Source organism: Panthera uncia, assembly GCF_023721935.1.
Source record: "Panthera uncia isolate 11264 chromosome B2 unlocalized genomic scaffold, Puncia_PCG_1.0 HiC_scaffold_24, whole genome shotgun sequence".
Taxonomy (NCBI): domain Eukaryota; kingdom Metazoa; phylum Chordata; class Mammalia; order Carnivora; family Felidae; genus Panthera; species Panthera uncia.
The window spans coordinates 105,884,345-105,903,118 of NW_026057580.1; the positions used below are offsets into that span (position 1 = coordinate 105,884,345).

Consider the following 18,774-nt stretch of genomic DNA (forward strand, 5'->3'; position numbering starts at 1 on the left):
CCCCTGCTTTTTATAATCATGTCTATAAATCCTATGACACATGAGAAATATAATCATGTGTCATAAAACAAGTACTTTATTTGGCTTAAGTTTTTCTTTCACACACTTAAACCTCTCAGAGGTAAAATAATCAGCTGTTAAAAATCTGTCCACTAGATGGCTGTGTTGCCTTTATAAATATAATTTTTAATCAAATCTGAATAAAAGAAAATGAAAAAAGTTTCTGGGAGTAATTACCCCTTATTTGGGAAAAAAAAAAAGGAGTTGATGGAGTTTTGATAATTATATATTTCTAAGGAATTGGAAAAGAGTCATTCAAGTTTTCTTCTGGGAGTGAAATAATCAAACTTGAAGGGGATAAATTTAATCTCGGGAGGTGTGCATAATGGCACCAAGTTTTCCTTTTTGGCATTTAGAAAACGTTCTGGATATTCCCCAGCCTTAAGTCATTTGACTTAGGAACACTTTAGTCTTAAAAACAAACAAACAAAAAAAAAAAAGGCAGGCATAATCCTATTAACTTGTAGATATCCATCCCAATAAGTTGTTTGAAACTCTAATGTCTCTTGCTGCAGTAATATGGAACTGAGGTCATACATTCTTGGAACAAATTAATGTGACAAGGTTTCTAACTAGCAACAGGCAGGAAATTTCTTTCTTTCTTTTTTTTTTTTAATTTAATATTCTTTAAAGGAGCCATTGTGAGAGAAGACTCTCCAAACTATTTTATTTCAAGTTTGGGTTATATGTAAACAATCATTTCTTCTTTTGATGCATGGAAACTGAAGAGAAATCTCTTTATCTACTCATCCCCTCTCTCTTTGCTACCAATTTCTCACTATACATGCTTCTGTTTGAAAAATGGGTTTGAAAGATCCCCTTTTTCTTTGGTATTAAATTTTTATTTCAAACTCCAAGCCAATTATTTTTAGGTTCATTGACACATCAGTTTGATTTAGAAGGCCAACTGCTGACAAGCTATTACATAGTTAAAATCTGGATCCATTACGTAAAGTTTGTGTTTAGCTTAAATAACCAAAGTTTCTTATTTGGTATAAACAGGTCTCTCCCCCCTCCCCCCCCCCCCCCTTAAAATTGAGAGAAGTACAGGACTGGGGCACCTGGGTAGCTCAGTAGGTTAAGCATCCAACTCTTGGTTTTGGCTCAGGTTGTGATCTCGCAGTTCATGATCAAGCCCCACATCAGGCTCTGTGCTGGCAGCATGGAGCCTGCTTGGAATTTTCTGTTTTCCTCTCTCTGTCCCTCCCCCACTCACACTGTCTCTGTCTCTCTTAAAATAAATAAATAAACTTAAAAAAAAAGGCACTTTGCTTTATAAAAAAATGAGAAGTACAGCACTGAATATTTAGATGTTCTTTATAGAATATCTCTCTTCGATTTCAGTTCTCAGGTTGATTGAAATCCTACTTTAAGCTCTTCCTTCCACCCACTGTAATTTTTCCTGTAAGCCATAATTAAGTTAGTTGATGCTTCTGTGGGAAAGCAAATAGTCTTGGGTGTGAAAAGGCCAAATGGACCCCTATTTAGTTAGTAGACACTGTTATTAAAATGGCACGCAGTCATCTAAGTCCTTGAAAGCATCAGTTGAGTTGGAGCTCAAGCTTCTGGTTTTAGTTAACTTGTGTGCCTGTCATCCAAAGAAGAATGAAAGAGTTAGAACTCTAGTAGTTGCTACTCAGAAAGACATCTGATGGCTGAGAGGGTCACTTACAATCCTCCATTCATCCCTCCCCTGGTATGTTCTAGTTACTGTGTGCATGAATATGTATGGGATGAGGTGGGAAGCATCCTTGAGAACAATTATGACTGAACGCGATAATCCTGATCTGTGGGGAAATTTAGCTCCAGAATAGAATATCCCACTGTCTGGGAATCCTATGGCTGTGTAGTGCATGCTCCAGGAATGCTGAGTTGTACCTGTGCTGGTGAATGTGAGTTGACATTTGGGGAAAAAGGACCAGGGATACAGAATGCAGGAACAGGTTCTCTTACATTTGCTGACAGTATGTGAATAGAAGTCGCGAGGCATACAGCGTTCAAATCCTACAAAGTCTGTTAATTTCCTTTCAGCCTGAGACTTGCAAGGGGGACAGAAGTAAAACCTATCAATAAAGGATTATTCAGGAGGCCCCTAGAACGTACTGAAACCTAACTAAACTCACTGATTTATGTGTGTTATTCATTACATCTTACAGATGAAGAAACTGAGGCTCAGACAAGTCACTTGCCAAAGGTTTCACAGTTGTATGTCATGGAACCAGGACCCATCTCGGTCTAATTCCAGCATTGCTCGTTTCTTCCCTACCCCATGCGGTCCCTTGTTAGTAGGCTTTATATGAGGAAGACACGTTAGAATTTGTATGTAATCTTTAAATATGGCAAGACGACATCTGTTTAGAAAAAAACACATGGAATTATCTTTCCACTCTTACAGAATTAGTCGATTAAAATAGCCCTGTACTTTTAAATAATCTATATTGCTTCATAGAAAAAGTAGCAGTGGCAGAAATTTGCTTTCTAGTTAGGAATCCATGCTTCCAGGCATGAAGTGAACATTGATATACAGTGTACTGACATCTGATACAGAGATATGAATTTCATGGCATTGGAACTTATAATATTTATAGAACCCAATTAAGCAGACTATGATACAATAAATTTCATATTCACAAGAAGTGGATTTTATTGTTGTATCTGACAAGGAACAAGTAATTCCTGAATGACATCCCAAAATAGCAGGCATGTTTTAACAGGTCTACCATGCCCACACCATGAAAAAGTGAACCAGATCTACAAGAAATAATAAAGGGTTTTAATGAGAGGAACAAAAATAGTGAATACTTATTTCAATCAGATGTAACAGCTACCACGTTTTGTGGATAGGGTAGGGGTAGCCAACATGTAACTGTGTGTTTTGTATTATTGCTCTGGGGAGGCTGGAGGAGAAGTTCTTTAAAAAAATTTTTTTTAACGTTTATTTATTATTATTGAGAGACACAGAGCGTGAGCAGGGGAGGGGTAGAGAGAGGGGGAGAACAGAATCTGAAACAGGCTCCAGGCTCTGAGCTGTCAGCACAGAGCCCGATGCGGGGCTCGAACTCACAGACAGCGAGATCATGACCTGAGCCGGAGTCAGACGCCCAACCGACTGAGCCACCCAGGCGCCCCTGGAGGGGAAGTTCTTAAATACTGTACAGAGAGTTAATAAATTTTGTCTGGATTTGAAAGTGCTAAATTCCCTAATGTTTTAGAAACTGAATAATTGTGCTTTGAGTCAAGAAGGGAATCCCAGCTTCCTTCAAACTGAACCTTCACCTTGAAAGATGAGGGTGCCTCCCGGCCTTTGAAGAGGAGTGTACTCATTTTCTCAGTCTGCAGCTCTTCTCTCTAAATCCTTCCTCCTCGTGCACCTTCAAGAGAAGTAGGATCCTCACAGAGCTCACGGACCCACTCCCAGCTGGCCAGGTGACAAGATACTCCACGATTCTTATCCCACTGGACCTCCCCGGTGTGCTGTGCATCAGCAACATCGGCCAGTGTCTTGTCTGTGCGACTCGTCTCGTGGCTTCTGTGCCAGCTTAGGGCTGTGTGTTTTGTGTCACCCTCAGACAGTCTCCTCTCTGCGCTCTGTGTATGCAGAGTGCCACTGCTTTCTCTTTCAGTGTTGGAACTCCCCGAGGTGTCCCTCCTTAGCTCACAGCTTCATTCCACAGCCAACTCCTGGGGTGCCTTACACAGAGCTGGGCTCGCTCATCACATGCCCTGCCCTAACCACCGTCCTATTCATGTGTCCTCTCATCTGATGGGGCCCCCATCAACCCAGCCCCTGGAGCAAGTGGAGTTATCTGTCCCTCCTGTTTCTCATCTATTGCAAATTCTTTTTCTTTTTTTTTAATGTTTATTTATTTTTGAGAGAGAGAGAGAGAGAGAGAGAGAGAGCATGAGCAGCGGAAAGGGAGAGAGAGAGAGGGAGACACAGAATCTGAAGCAGGCTCCAGGCTCTGAGCTGTCAGCACAGAGCTCAACACGGGCCTCGAACTTGTGAATCTTGAGATATAACCTAGGCCGTAGCTGGACACTTAACGGACTGAGTCAACCAGGTGCCCCTCGTCTAGTGTAAATTCTTGGCAGTACATCCAGTGTCTCTTGAATTGGTAAGCTCTCCAGTCCTTTTACTCTATATTATTATTATTATTATTATCACCATTATTATTATTTCTGAGAGAGACAGAGAGTGCACATGCAAGTGGGGAAGGGGCAGAGGGGAGAGAGAGAATCCCAAGCAGGCTCCACATTCAACAGGGAGCCTGATGTGGGACTCCATCTCACGACCCTGAAATCATGACCTGAGCTGAAATCAAGAATCGGAGGCTGTAAGAGAAAAAGAGATGGTGATTCTCTTGAATACAGAGAACAAACTGAGGTTGGCTGCAGGGGTGTCGGGTGGGGGGAAGGGCTAAACTGGTGATGGACATTAAGGAGGGCACTTGTTGGGATGAGCACGGGGCTTATATATAAGGGATGAATCACTAAATTCTACCCCTAAAATCATTATTACACTATATGTTAACTAACTTGGATTTAAATAAAATTAAAAAACAAAAAGAGTCTGAGGCTTAACCAACAGACCCACCCAGGTGTCCCTTTTTAAAATCATCTCTTTATTTTGGGCTCCCAACATCTCTCACTGAGGCTATTACAAAATCTCCTAATATTCTCCTTGGTTTTTTGTCTTGTTCTTCCATATATTTCCACTGCCTCCGGAAGGGTATACTTAACACATGCAATAGACTGCGTCTCCTCCTTACTTAATAAACTTCAATCACGTCTTATATCCAAAAAGTATCAAGTCCTAACTCCTTAATATGACACTAAAGGCATTTTATTGCTTGTCACTGCCTATTACTTCAGCCTTCTGTTTTGTCCTCTTGACTTTAGACCCTAGGAATGCTAGAGTATTCGTGCTCTGTTCCAGAACCCTTACCCCTCTCTACTACCAATTACTACTAGTATGCTACCACTATTACTCCTAACACACACATGCACGTGTGCAAGAGAGAATGAAGGAAAATGGTGCGTAAGAAGAAACGTGTTAGAAATCTAAAAGCATTACCTGCCCCACGATTACACAAAGGCCTGAGAGATTATGCCTATAGTTTTTAAAAATAATTTTTGCGACACATTTTCATAAGTCCAAATTCAATCCTGCATTTCACATCCTAGTATTAATTAAACACCTACTATGTGTCAAATAACATGCTACAAGCCAATTTATTTTCGGCTGTTTTCAAGTATGAAACAGTGTATATGTTTACAAAAATGTTCAGTGCCAACTGACTAATGTGAGCTTTTATGAATTCAACTATATATATCCACATAATAAATTTTAAAGTTATTAACCTAAAACAACAACAACAACAGCAACAACAACAACAAAACACATGTTAAACAGGAGAATCACTAGTAGGAAAACCAGCAGAATGAGCTGGGGAGTCTACCTGGCCCTCCATGTGTTCAGCTTTGTTCAGGGCGGTGGGAGGCATGGCCATAGGTATTAACAGCACTGACCCAATGCCAAGGTCATCCCAGAAGTCTGCCACATCCTGGCCCATCCAGACCCAGATGGCTCTCACCACATCACCACATACAGTGAGTCAGCTGAGATTCAAGAGATTCTCCCCGAGTCTGAACCTAAAACGACTTGAAGTCAACTGGGGTATCTGGGCCAGCATACCCCACTCATGTCCTTGCAGGGCCCTGTCTCAGAACGCACTCCCAACCTCTGTACCTAGAGTATCTTTTCTCCTGTCAGCCCCTGGGTTTCTTCACCAGAGTGAGGCTTCTCTCTCTCTCATTCTGAGGATACTTGTTTTCTTTGGAACTTCCTTTCCATGTCACACACACTCTCCTGTGTTCTTCTGTAGCCCATTTCCCACAGGGCAAGATGTGGTGTGGCGGGGGGCGGGGGGGGGGCTGGCATTCCTCTTCTGCATTCTCTAGGCTTATGCCACCTGACTTTCCCCTTCCTCACCTCTCTGTATCCTCTTAAAAGCTCTGTGATTCCTTACCAGGTTCCTCACGCCATAGACTCTCCTTCTTACTTACCCACCCCTTCAGGGAAATCATGCCACAGGTGTCCTCACAGGTGTCCCCAGCACTCAGGAGGACACTTCCTTCGTTCCTCACTGAATCGGCTATCCTTTTAAGCTGGCTCTTGCCTCCTTCTGACTTAATTTAACCTCCTTTCTCCAGCCCTTTTCTGGCTCATTCTTTCTATTCTTCTAAATGAGACTGGGCATAACATTTTCATCTATTATTTTGTCTTATACACACCCATCTTTCCACTGATGATCTAAACACTGCTATGTGATACTCAAAAAATATGCCTTTATAGTAAACACAGAGTCAAAAAGAGTACCAATGGTATGCCTTCAATGGAAAAGGATCGAGGTATTCTAATTCTGGCAGTTTTCCAATACGTAGCCTTCTGGTCATATGTCACACAGACCCGGCAGAGGCAGTCTGAATACCAAGCTTTCTAGAGGGTGACCTTCCAGGTTCAACTGCTTCTTGAGAATTTATTCTCTGTGGATGAAGAGGCAGGGAGAATGTGGCAAAAGCTAAAGAAGTACAACTGTACGGGGCAATAATAGGCATTCAATAAATTGTAAATGAGAGAATTCACAAATGTGTGACATATAGATGGTCCATGGTCCTAATGTCCACTTTTTGGGTTTTTTGTGGCTATGGCCTGGGAAACCTGGGTTCATTTTAGTAGATGTCTTTTGATGGCACAAGTTTAAGGTTTATGTAAGTCTAGAAACTGTTGAGGAAATTCACTACGCCATGGGGAGATGGAGTTTCAAAATTGTAGAAGTGTTTGTAAGCGATACTTTGGGGACTGGTTACAAGTACTTTGGAAATCCTAGGCACATAACTCAAGTTCCCACGTACCATGAATCAGGTCTGCGAGGGTGACAGGTAAAAGTGTTTATTCACTGGTGCCTCAGATGAAATGATTCACCTTACATGTGTTAGCAGATTTATTTCCAGGGGGTGGTTTCTTTACCATGGAGCAGACGTGGATTTTGTTTTTCCTTCTGAAAAATAACCTCTGGCTTTTAAAGCATGCACCGTAGTATTTTCATTGGCAGAGAGCTAACGTGTGACAGCATCAGAGTATAAAACAGGACATTATTTTTGGACTGTTCTGAATTACAGAGACTGTGGTACTAGCTAAAAATGGAGGGAGGGGCAACTGAAAACATGTTTATGAAGTGCTTAACATTTACTTCGATATAGCCCATGGTCTGGGAACTCTGGGAAATCACGTGTCCAAAAGGAAGATGATTTTAGCTTTCACAGGGCTCGCTAATTTCAGTCTGAGGGACAGTTTCTCCTGAGAAGAATGAAGAGTATCTGATGCAGTGGCCCAAATCTTGTAGGCAATACATAGTAGTGCATGAGATTCTGAATTCGACTTGGAAACTAAAAAGCTTTGGAAATGGTTCATATCAAACCTGGAAATGAAAAGTTTGGAAGTGTCACCTTCAAGTGGACGAAACGACAGACTGGATGTTAAATGACTTGAATTTTAGCCTTTCGTTAACTAATGAGCCTTGTGAGAGTAGGCAAGCCTTCAGTTTCCTTAGGTGGAACCTTAGAGACCGCATTTTCCAGACAGTTTTTTTTTTTTTTTTTAACACAGCCGTTTTTTTCTTTCAAACAAAAGCTTATACCTAAGTCTAATATGTAAAACAGCTAAAGACAGAACCACCCCCTTGGAAACTGCCAAGAGGGGAGCCCAGGGCTGTGGCCAGAAATACTGTGGCCGCCAACTCCCCTGGAGCTATCCCCTTACTTCTACCAAACAGCATGAGAAGTCATTAGGAAACTTTGGAGAGATAAGAGCTGAAGTCTCTTGAGTTCTGATTTTTTATGATTGAACATGGAAATCTGTCCTGCTTGATAGGACACCACCAGGAGCAACAAGGAATTAAAACAGGGATGGATTCATACCTAAAGACTTCTTTGCGGGGCGCCTGGGTGGCTCAGTCGGTTAAGTGTCTGACTTCAGCTCAGGTCATGATCTTGCGGTCCGTGAGTTCAAGCCCCGCATCGGGCTCTGTGCTGACAGCTCAGACTCTGGAGCCTGCCTCGGATTCTGTGTCTCCCTCTCTCTTTATCTCTCCCCCACTCACACACTCTGTTCCTCTCTGTCTCTCAAAAATGAATAAATGTTAAAAAAAAATTAAAGACTTCTTTGGAAAAAACAGTCGAGGTTATTTTACCATAAACTCTGATGTTAGGAGAGGGTTTGTGGGACAGTTTGGACATTAGCTTTAAGCTCAAAATACATTTTGAAAGCTCTACCTTTCCATCTCCTTCTTGAGGCACCTTGCTTTCGTAAGCCCACAGCAGGTTGTACTTTGCAATGCACCTTCACAGGTGTTGTCTCCAGTGCACATGTGTGTGAAAGCCCTCACTGCCCGCTACTGTCCTGGAGACAGCAGTTCTGTGGGGGAGGAGCCCATATCTTTCAAAGGTTTCTTTCCCATCAAGAAAAGGGAAGAGAGTAAACGACCTCTGTCTGAATCTTGATATAAATTAAGTTTTCACAGTGGTAGCCTTGAACCTTTAGACAGGAAGTCTTGACAAAATTCTCTCTCCTCCTGGTCAGGAACAACTTAGTCCCATGCATGGAAAGACTTGCAAATTTATATGCTGTTCATTTTATGGCCAAGACTAGATGTCCATGATTCTTTATGTAACACAGCTTACATGCTCTAAACCACATTCCCTTGTTTTCTCCTCTTGCAATGTAAGGCCGTGGGGAGAGAAGGGAAACAGACTGATTTGGGGACAGAAGTGGTTTCTTAAAAGCGACAGATAACAGATCAGCTTAACAAGTCATTATGAATTAAGTCCCAACTTTTTAGGTTTTGGAAGGAAACTGGAAATATTCATCAATTTTGTACTTGATCTCTGTATCATCCCCCAACATAAAGCACAGTGGTAATTTTATTAAGACAGGAATAAGTTTAAAAATGGGAGAGGAGCTGACACTGACATATGAAAGAGAAATATAAATTTGAGGGAAATACTGTGTTGCTTAAAAAACTCATAATATGTAAGGCTAGGGTGAGGTATTTGTATTTATTACTAGATGCAGAAATTTATTTTCCTAGCATTCTATTTCCTTAAAAGGAGGTAAAACCAGCTACATGACAACTGCTCCTATTTACAAACGACAGTTCCTTCATATTTTGATTTCTAACTTTATTTTGGTCCCTAAATTAACATTTTTTAGTGTTTCTTTCTGTTCTGCTCCTCTGACCTAGCCTGGAAATTTTGAAGAACACTTCTTTCTTTTGTTTTCCACTCTAAGAAGGCTTTAACATTTTCTTTCCTTAAACTCAAAATATAAAAATAATGATATTTTTTAAATGCACATATTAAGGAAATTCTCATTTGCAATGAGATAACATTGTCACAATTAAAACTCATAATTCAAAGCAATTTAACTTTCATTTTTTTCAAGTTGTTCATGTTAGAAATTACCTATCATTTATCACATACGGAAGACTTATAAATTTGTAGACTGTGTGTTTTATGGCTTAGACTGAGGCATCCGCGACTTATTACTCACAAACACAGTTCTTGACAATTACACGTTAGTCCAGAACTCATAGAGCCTCACAGAGCGCTCATCCAATGTGCCAAGTGCATGACTTCAAATACACATCACCTTAGAGGTGTGGAGAGTTAAGGCAGCTTCCAAAAGCTGCTTTGTTCTCCATCCATAGTCTGTGGTCTGTGACAATTTGATGTTCATAAGCTCATATTGAATGTTTTGTTATTCAATGTGCCCTTTAAGAATGAAGAAAAGCAAGTCTCACTAAATATATGTAAGCCAGATAAAAGCAAATATAACCAAATATGTTCGACAGCAAACAAATATAGCACAACAAAACTTCAGTACTCTTATCTGTTTTGGTGTTTTAATCCTGAAACAATTCAGAAATAAGTTTTATCAGGCAAATAAAATCATATATGATTTCTAGAACACAGCATAGTATAAATAAGAAATATAAGTATAATCGTCAACACCACGTAACAATGTATTTGTGATGTCTTATGCAGAATCTACAATAAAATTCCTTTCCTTTTCCAAGATTATTTTTTATATTATATCCATAAGCTGATCTTTTAAAGACATGTATACATTATTTCAAATATTAGTCTTCCAATATGAAGTGTGCTATAACCCAGCAAGCTAATTCTTAAGCACATACTTATGTGTTAGGCACTGTTCTTGGCTTGTATGTGTTTTATTTCATTCAATGTTTATAACAACCTTATGAAGCAGGGATTCTTATTACTGTAATTTGATGTATGAAGAATTTGAGGACATTGATAATGTAACTTGTTGAAGGTCAACAGATAGTGATGATGAGGATAAGATTTGAACCCAGGCAGTCTGACTTCTGAAACACCATATTAAATCACTACCCTTTACTTCATGGATTCAGGCCAGAGCTAGATGATCTCTTTAGGAGTAATAAAGGGAAAAAAAATATTTTTTAGGAGTAATAAAGGAAAAAAATATATACAATTTTATTGAAATAGCTCCCTCCTCTAGAACTCTATTTCCTCCATCTGAAATAGTTAAGGCTTAAAAATGAAAGGGAAGGAGTCAGATAGGACTTTCCCTAACAAAGAATCATCATCTGGGAAGCAATTTTGATATTTATAAAAACTACTTTAAAACCTTCCAAATTACTGAAATGTCTGATGGTTTTCTGGAAATGAAGTTTAGTAGAGGGGACAGAGCTTTTTCAACACCATGGCTACCAGTGAAGTTTAATACATTTCATCTTCTATTTTGGCCATAATGACTGAATATTATGCCACCATATCATAACAATAACCTCAATGGATGTCAGGAAACTGTAGTAATCATACACAAGAAGATGGTACAAGCATTTGGGCATTTCTTCAGAGTTTTGAAATAAGCAGGGAGATCCAGAAGATCCACTTGTAAATTGGATCTTAAGGGACCCCAAAACTTACAGTTCTATGGAAAGTTCCATTAAGTCTAGCATCCCCTGGGGAGTCTCATGTGCATAAATCTTAGGACTCTGGGTCTTGCTGAGTTTCTTGTTTGAAGGCACTTTGAGAATTTGGTACTGGAGCAGGTGTTTTGAGGTGCCTGAATCATGGAAATTTAGCACTAGACAGGACTCTGGGAATCAGTTTGGCTAACTCTCCATCATTTTGCCAATGAAAAAACCAAAAGGCAGAAATTAAACATTTGTATGAGGTCACAGAACCTGTCAGTGATAAAATCACAAAGGAAAGCAGGTTCTCTGGCTTTTAGTTGACTGACTTAGACTTCATACTCTGTCCTGTATCAGGAGTCTGTAGCTGCGAGTGCCACACAGACTCATGGTTTTGTGGCTCTGTGAATGAATGATCAACACTCTGTGACATACCATATAGCTAAAGCACAACATCGAATATGATGTACAGTACTGCTAGATACTGTCTTAACAGTCTCGCACCTTCTGGAACACTGGAGAACATTCTTTACGGTTAAACAAATACATACCCATAATCTTATTTTTACCCACATCTTTAAGAAGCATGGATGGAGAAAAACAGGATATAAAATAAGTTTTCATTCTTTACCTTACTATCAACTTAAGTGTAGGTTCTGGGGAAATATTCTATTCCCAGTGATGGTCTCCAGTAATCCCTACTTGTAAAGGAGGAAAAGGAGACAGACTGAGAAGTTTCTATGACACCAAGAATGAACATGCGTATCCATTCCAGTTAGGACCCAGCTCAGGGGAGTGTCACACAGAGAAAGCCACATACCAGGAGCAGCTGCAGCAACAGCACCAGCAAAAGCAACATGTGTTGTTGGGCCTCTGGTTTCCAGGCGCTTGAGACACAGCAGGTGTTCCTTCATTTTGTGACTGCTGTCTTTTTCGCATTTCAGCTGCTTCAGTACCCAACTGGCTGAAAGAAGAGAGAAGACGTTAAGGTATGAAATACGTAAGGGAAAGAGAAGTTGCCTATGCTGAAGGGAACATAATTTAATTAGGGGGAGCAGATAAATTAAGGAAAGATAAAAACAGGGCGTCTGGGTGGCTCAGTTGATTAAGCATCTGACTCTTGGTTTCGGCTCAGGTCACATCTCATGGTTTGTGAGTTCAAGCCCCGCATCGGGCTTTGCACTGGAGCCTGGCATGGAGCCAGCTTGAGAGTCTCTCTCTCTCCCTCTCTGTCTCTGCCCATCCCCTGCTCGTGCTTGCTCTCTCTCTCTCTCAAAATAAATGAATAAACTCAAAAAAAAAAAAAAGAAAAGGTAAAAATGAATAAGCTTTAGCAGTCAAATAAAAATTCCCAAGAAAACATTTTTAAGAGAATATCTTAAACACTTCTTGGGACAAACTTCTACCTACTGTTGTCTGCTACATAAAATTATTGTCACAATGTTGCCACATAATCAAAATCAATTGGTAAGGTAAATATGATAAAGTTTGAAAATTTAACTTCTTTTTTTACTAAAGAATGATTTCATCTGCTTCCCTTCCTGAACACCTTTAAATGATTGTGGCAGGTGTACGTAACTTGTTTCTCCACTGATGTTTACAGTAAGGTTAACTGAGCTTTCCAAATCAGGTTGGGGGGGGGTGTTTCTAACTATGTAACATTGTGAGGAAGATCAAGTTTGTTTTTGGTCTTCTCTCAGCTTCTTCTAAAACACTGAATCTGGGGGCGGGCGCCTGGGTGGCTCAGTTGGTCAGGCAGTTAAGCATCTGACTTCAGCTCAGGTCATGATCTCACAGTCAGTGAGTTGGAGCCCTGCATCGGGCTCTCTGCTGTCAATACAGAGCCTGGTTTAGATGCTCTGTCTCCCTCTCTCTCTGTCCCTCCCGTGCTTGCGCTCTCTCAAAATAAATAAATAAACCTAAAAAAAAAAACAAAACAGAACACTGCATCCCCTTTCCTTTTTGATACATCTGACTCACCCTGTGGGGGCCTAATCTTGATAATATTGGCAAAGTGCCTTTTTCTCTCTTAGGAGTCCATGTTGCAAAGGCAATACCACCCTTTCCTCCACCACCTAGATTTGTGTTCAGTCAGTAGAGAACTGTGGAAAGATGAAAAGTCCTCAAATCCAGGGAAATTACTTTGGTGGAATGTATATATCATGTCAAATGAGATAAACATCAGGATACAGGATGCACACTACCTGTGACCTTACAGAGCAGGCCAAATGGCTTGTCACCTATTTATAAGACCAATCCTGACCTAGCACTTTGTTGAGTATAAAAAAAAAATAAAGCTTTGTTTTAGTAGAATAATATCAAATATAGCATGACCTCATAGAAAAAGAAAAGATGCATGATGTTATTCATAATATGCAGTGTATGTAAATCATATACATACAATGTCATGTGTGACTGACAGCAATACTTATTAAAACCATAATGTACTTTATTTTGGCATTGTAAGCTTATGCATTCAAAATTATGTTTTCATGCATTGATTTTTTTTTTTAAGTTGGAGAATAAAATACATATTAAAAATTTTTTTCTATGTTCATGTAAGGGGTGGAGCTAAAAAATTTTCATGGGTCAACGCTTATGTATTCTTATAGCATTTCCAGTTAAATGGTTAACAGGTATATAATCTACTTCGGTCAGAAGAGAACAAAGTCAGAGGGAAGGAATGAAATATAAGAAGCAATTAAGTACTGAAATTGATAAACTCTGATGTTGAACTTATTGACTATCTCAAGTAAAAAAACCCCATGTTTCTCTGTTTAGAATAGTCAAGAACTAAATTTAAGACTACATAAACTAGGGAAGTAGAAGGGTTGCTCTTCCCTCCACTAACACTGTTTTTATATGTGTAATAACGTCCCCAAATTGTTCAATCTAAGAGTCCTTTTATAATAATCTCTGGGCCTATCAGCACCTGTGACACGGTGACCACTCCATCCTCTTTGGAATGCTTTCTTCTCTTGCCTTCTTGGGTACCACACTCACCTGTTGGCTTTCTTTTTTTTTTTTTAATTTTTTTTTAACGTTTACTTATTATTGAGAGACAGAGACACAGAGTGTAAGCAGGGGAGGGGCAGAAAGAGGGGGAGACACAGAATCTGAAATAGGCTCCAGGCTCTGAGCCGTCAGCACAGAGCCCAACGCGGGGCTCGAACTCACAAACTGTGAGATCGTGACTTGAGCCGAAGTCGGTCACCCAACCAACTGAGCGCCCCTCACCTGTTTGCTTTCTATCTTACTAGTCACTTCTCAGTCTATTTTGTTATTTCATTTTCATCTCCCTCACCTCCAAATTTTGGTTGGCCACAGTATTCTGTCCCTGGAACTCTTCTCTGTCATTTTTTGGGATGAACTTTTACAGGATCTACCTGTTTCCAGTTCAGAATTCTCAAATTTACAAGTCCAGTAAAGATGACTTTCCTGAATTCAGGACTCATATATCCAACTACCTACCTGATGTCTCTACTTGGTTTTCTCAACTTGCCATCTCAGTCACAACATGTTCCAATCTGACGCCTTCCTCCCCCACCAACCTGTTCCTCCCACAATTCTCCCACTTTCAGTAAATGAAAAGATTTATCTTTCTAATTATTCAGACCAAGAGTGGGGGGGAACCTGTGGAATCATCCTGGACTCCTCTCTTTCATTCAGACCCCCACGTCAGCAGATCAGCAAATGTAAGCCCTCTTCACTGTTCCCTTCCACCCACCCCTCTTCTGTTTTTACTACTCCTCATCTTTTCTCTTCCTATTTCAATCCATTCCAGTCTCAACACAGCAGCCAAAGTGAGTCTTTTAAAACCTAAGTAGATGATTTCAGCAAGGGTTATTCCACCTTAATCCACTCTAAATCTTTCAGTGCTTCCCATTTTACTCAGAGTAAAAGCCAGCATTTTTGCAATCTGGTCCTTCATCACTTCTCTGAGTGAATGTCCTTCCCTCTCCTCCTCACTCACTCTGTTTAACCACAATGGCCTCCTTGCTGCCCCTCAACCATGCCTGGTACAATCCTGTGTCAGGGCCTTTGCACTGGCTGTTCTGCACTCAGTGCTTAACTTCATCCTTACTCATACATTACGTTTTCAGGGGAACTTTCCTTGCTCTTTATTTAAAATTACACCTCCCTTACTCCACCCTCAGCATGACCTATCCACCCTTGTTTGTCTAACTAACTAGAAAATAACTTCCAGAAAGGTAGAGATTTTTGTCTGTTTTGTTCGTTGTTGTAACAATGCCTGGCACACAGTAGATAACAGAGAAATGTTTGTTGAGTGGTGAATTTTACAAGCAATTTCATTAATGACAAGAAAAAGACAACAAACTCTATCACATCCAACACTGAAAATTATTCATTCCCTAGCCAATGCAATACAATAAGAAAAAGCAAATAAGGATTGGAAAGGAAACCACAAGTGTTAATATTTACAAGTGACATGGTTGTCTACAAAGAAATTCCAAGAGATTCAACAAAGTTATTAGAGATAGTTCAAGAAGAATACCAGGTTAAGCTTCAAAAATCAATATACTTCGATTACACCACAAATAACTAATTATAATATATCAAAGAAAGAAAGGCAACCTGCAAATGAGTTAAAAAATGAAAAAGCAACTGGTAGTATTTTTAACAAAAGTTGTGTAAGAACTTTATGAAAATATTATAAAACCTTATCAAAAAACATAAAATAAACCTGGATACAGAGATAGGTTATTTTCTCAAGCAGGAAAATGGAATATCTTCAAAATGTTAATTGTCCCGAATTATTCTATAAATTCAATGAGTGTAATACAAATTCTAATTTAATCATTCATAGAACTCACCATAGGGACTCTGAAATTTATGTGGAAGAATAAAGAGCTGAAAACGACCAACCTATTTCTGAAAACAAGAACAAGTGGGGGTATCATATCAGTAATATAAATCAATAATAATTATGACAATATGTCATTAGCATGGGAATACATAAGTAGACCAGGAGAATGGAATGTGTACACAGCTGAGACACAGACTCAGGCATATTTGCAATCGTGGCTTCCATGATTAAAGGATGCTTCCATCACCATTCAGCAAAGAATTCAGTATGTAGTGTTGATACACTTAGATTTACATATGAAAAACAATTACATTTCTAAGCTAGAGCACACACACACAAATAAACTTCAGATGACTAGGTGTCACACACAAAGGTAAAACTATGACAAGAAAATATCAAAAATAGCTTTTATAGTTTTCAGGCCAGAAAAGGATTTCTTAGAAGACCAAGCAAAAAGGAAAACATTATTTTTGATATAGTCTAATTTATCAAAAACCTTTGAAGAAATAAGGATAACATAAGTAGAGTTAAAAATGAGAACCAGACTAGAGGATACAAAGGATTATTGTCTGTAATATGTAAGTAACATGTCACAATTGAAAAATACTAATAACCTAAGAGAAAAATGGGCAAAGGAGATGTGCCGGCAGTTTACAGAAGAGGAAAATATAAAGATCCTGAATTAGATTAACAAATGCTCAAAAGCAGTAATCAGAGAAATTCAAATAAAATTTCAATGATTCCCTAATCAATTTTCCCACAGTTAAAAAGTCACAGGGCACCAATTTTGAGAGAAGATGTGGTAAACAGAAGCTCTCATACAATCATGTGGAAGAATAATATCGGCTACAGAGCTAACAAATTCTAGTCTCACGTGAATACACTGGAGAAACTTTCACACACACATATGAAGGCATTAATTACAGTATTTTTGGTACCTTAAATGGGAAACATTCATTTTCATCTTTTCAGGAGTGAATAAAAATGGCAATCTCCTTATATGATGATCTGTAAAACCACACTTAAAATCAACAACTTAGATCTATCTATATGATTCAACAGGGAGATGGTAAAATAACACAGAATGGAAAAAATAGCTGCAAAATATTAACATATTATTATTATTATGTATTATTATTAATATAACTATTATTGACCTAATAGTAACATATTATTAGCATATTTATTAATATTAACGTAATTTTCATAAGTATAGAAAGCAATACCTTTTATTTTTTTCTGGATAACATATATAGTAAAGTAATAAAAGTATGAACTAGATCCATGACTTTGCATGGGAATGTGATTGGAAAAGAAGAGGTTTTTAATTTTATCTGATTATTTATTTTACAAAGACGTGAAGCAATAACAAAATAATATTTGTCTAACTGGAGTATTGTGCAAAAGAGTATTTTATTATCTCTTGCACTTATCTATACTTAACTGTTTTCTTCAGAAACACCCCCCCACACATACACACATAAATACATCTTTATACCAGAGGTCCTTACCTACATCTTATCCCAAATTTACATTTAATTTAATTTAATTCTTAATTTTCTCACTGTTAAACATTTAATTTTGGAAAATTCATAGAGAAATGCCATGTTGGGTGCAATGTTGTGGTTTAAAACCACTGAAAAGAGGTTCAAATATTATGTTAGATTTGCACAGCCTTTCACTGTCTTCTAAGTCCTCTGGTTCATTAGGAAAAAAAAATCACAGGTGAATGCCTTCTTTGTGCTTTTCTGAGGTAATTGTGTGTGTTGTGTCATAAACATTTTCCTTCCGGCAAAAATAAATTTCCTACTCACTGATTTCTCTTGTGTAAGCACCCCTACTATTTGGAGCAGGTGGCTTCTATTTTTTCTGACCGGTCTGTATGTGTCCCTGAATACCAGCAGTTGGGTATTTATATTCAGTATTATATCAACTGTGTTCAGAGTCTGAACTTCTCCTGGGCTGCCTGGCATACAGCTATATATAAGAAAAACAGTCTGTTGTCATATTTTGCTACATAGCTGCATTGTCCAAAGAATTACACCACAGAGAAGGGGAAGAAAAACGATCTAGAGACCTACTTAGTGACAGGGCTCTCTCTGGGTGAACAGGCAAATAGTGACCACTCACGTCCTGGAACCCTCTCATCTACTTCCTGTGGGCCCTTCTAAACCGCGGTGCTTAAGAGAATTCCCTGGGGTTTATCTGTACATACAGAAGGGATAATCTGCATAACTGTTACATTTTTCTTTTCTAGAGTTTGCTGATTCTAGTTTTTGGGTTTTTTTTTTTTTAATGCTTATTTATTTTTGAGAGACAGAGCATGAGCATGAGCAGGGGAGGGGCAGAGAGAGAGGGAGACACAGCATCTGAACCAGTCTCCAGGCTCTGAGCTGTCAGCACAGAGCCCGGACGTGGGGCTTGAACTCAGGAATGGCGAGATCATGACCTGAGCCGAAGTCAGAGGCTGAGCCACCCAGGCCCCCCGGCTGATTCTAGTTTTAAGCAAAACAAATTTTCTTAATAGCATTAAGGAAAAAAGGGAAGAAAAAGTTTTGCACAGGGAGCATAACCCAGGATGAAAACTCTCAAATACTTTTGAATATCTGGAGGCCATTTTTTTTTCCTCCACTCGACCTCCCAGGGACTGTCAAGAAACCATTTAATTTCACAGGGTAGAGGAGAATGAGGTGGGGGAAATTGGTTTCTCCTTTGCAGGGAATCACATACCTGTGCTTGAAATTGGGACTTGAGACTGAGCTGTGAGGCCCTGCAGGGCTGGGAGCATGTACAGTGGCAGCCCAGACTGCTCCTCTCACAGTGGCCACCTTGGAAAACACTTCATTTAGTTCTTAGAGGTTCTGG

The 18,774-nt window shown here is 39.3% G+C and overlaps 1 protein-coding gene and 1 long non-coding RNA gene across 2 annotated transcripts in view; one reads left to right on the forward strand and one right to left on the reverse strand.

The window, feature by feature from the left end:
- The window catches only part of LOC125938055 (uncharacterized), a 28,297-nt gene extending 14,628 nt beyond the window's left edge, over window positions 1-13,669 (forward strand). Inside the window, exon 3 of the long non-coding RNA XR_007462590.1 lies at window positions 12,026-13,669. This is a non-coding gene — a long non-coding RNA (uncharacterized LOC125938055). The remainder of the gene's footprint in view (window positions 1-12,025) is intronic.
- Window positions 1-18,774, reverse strand: part of RGS17 (regulator of G protein signaling 17) — a 90,912-nt gene that overhangs the window by 18,330 nt on the left and 53,808 nt on the right. Inside the window, exon 2 of the mRNA XM_049653104.1 lies at window positions 11,902-12,045. Coding sequence (XP_049509061.1) covers window positions 11,902-12,020 — 119 coding nt within the window. The 5' untranslated portion in view covers window positions 12,021-12,045. The remainder of the gene's footprint in view (window positions 1-11,901; window positions 12,046-18,774) is intronic.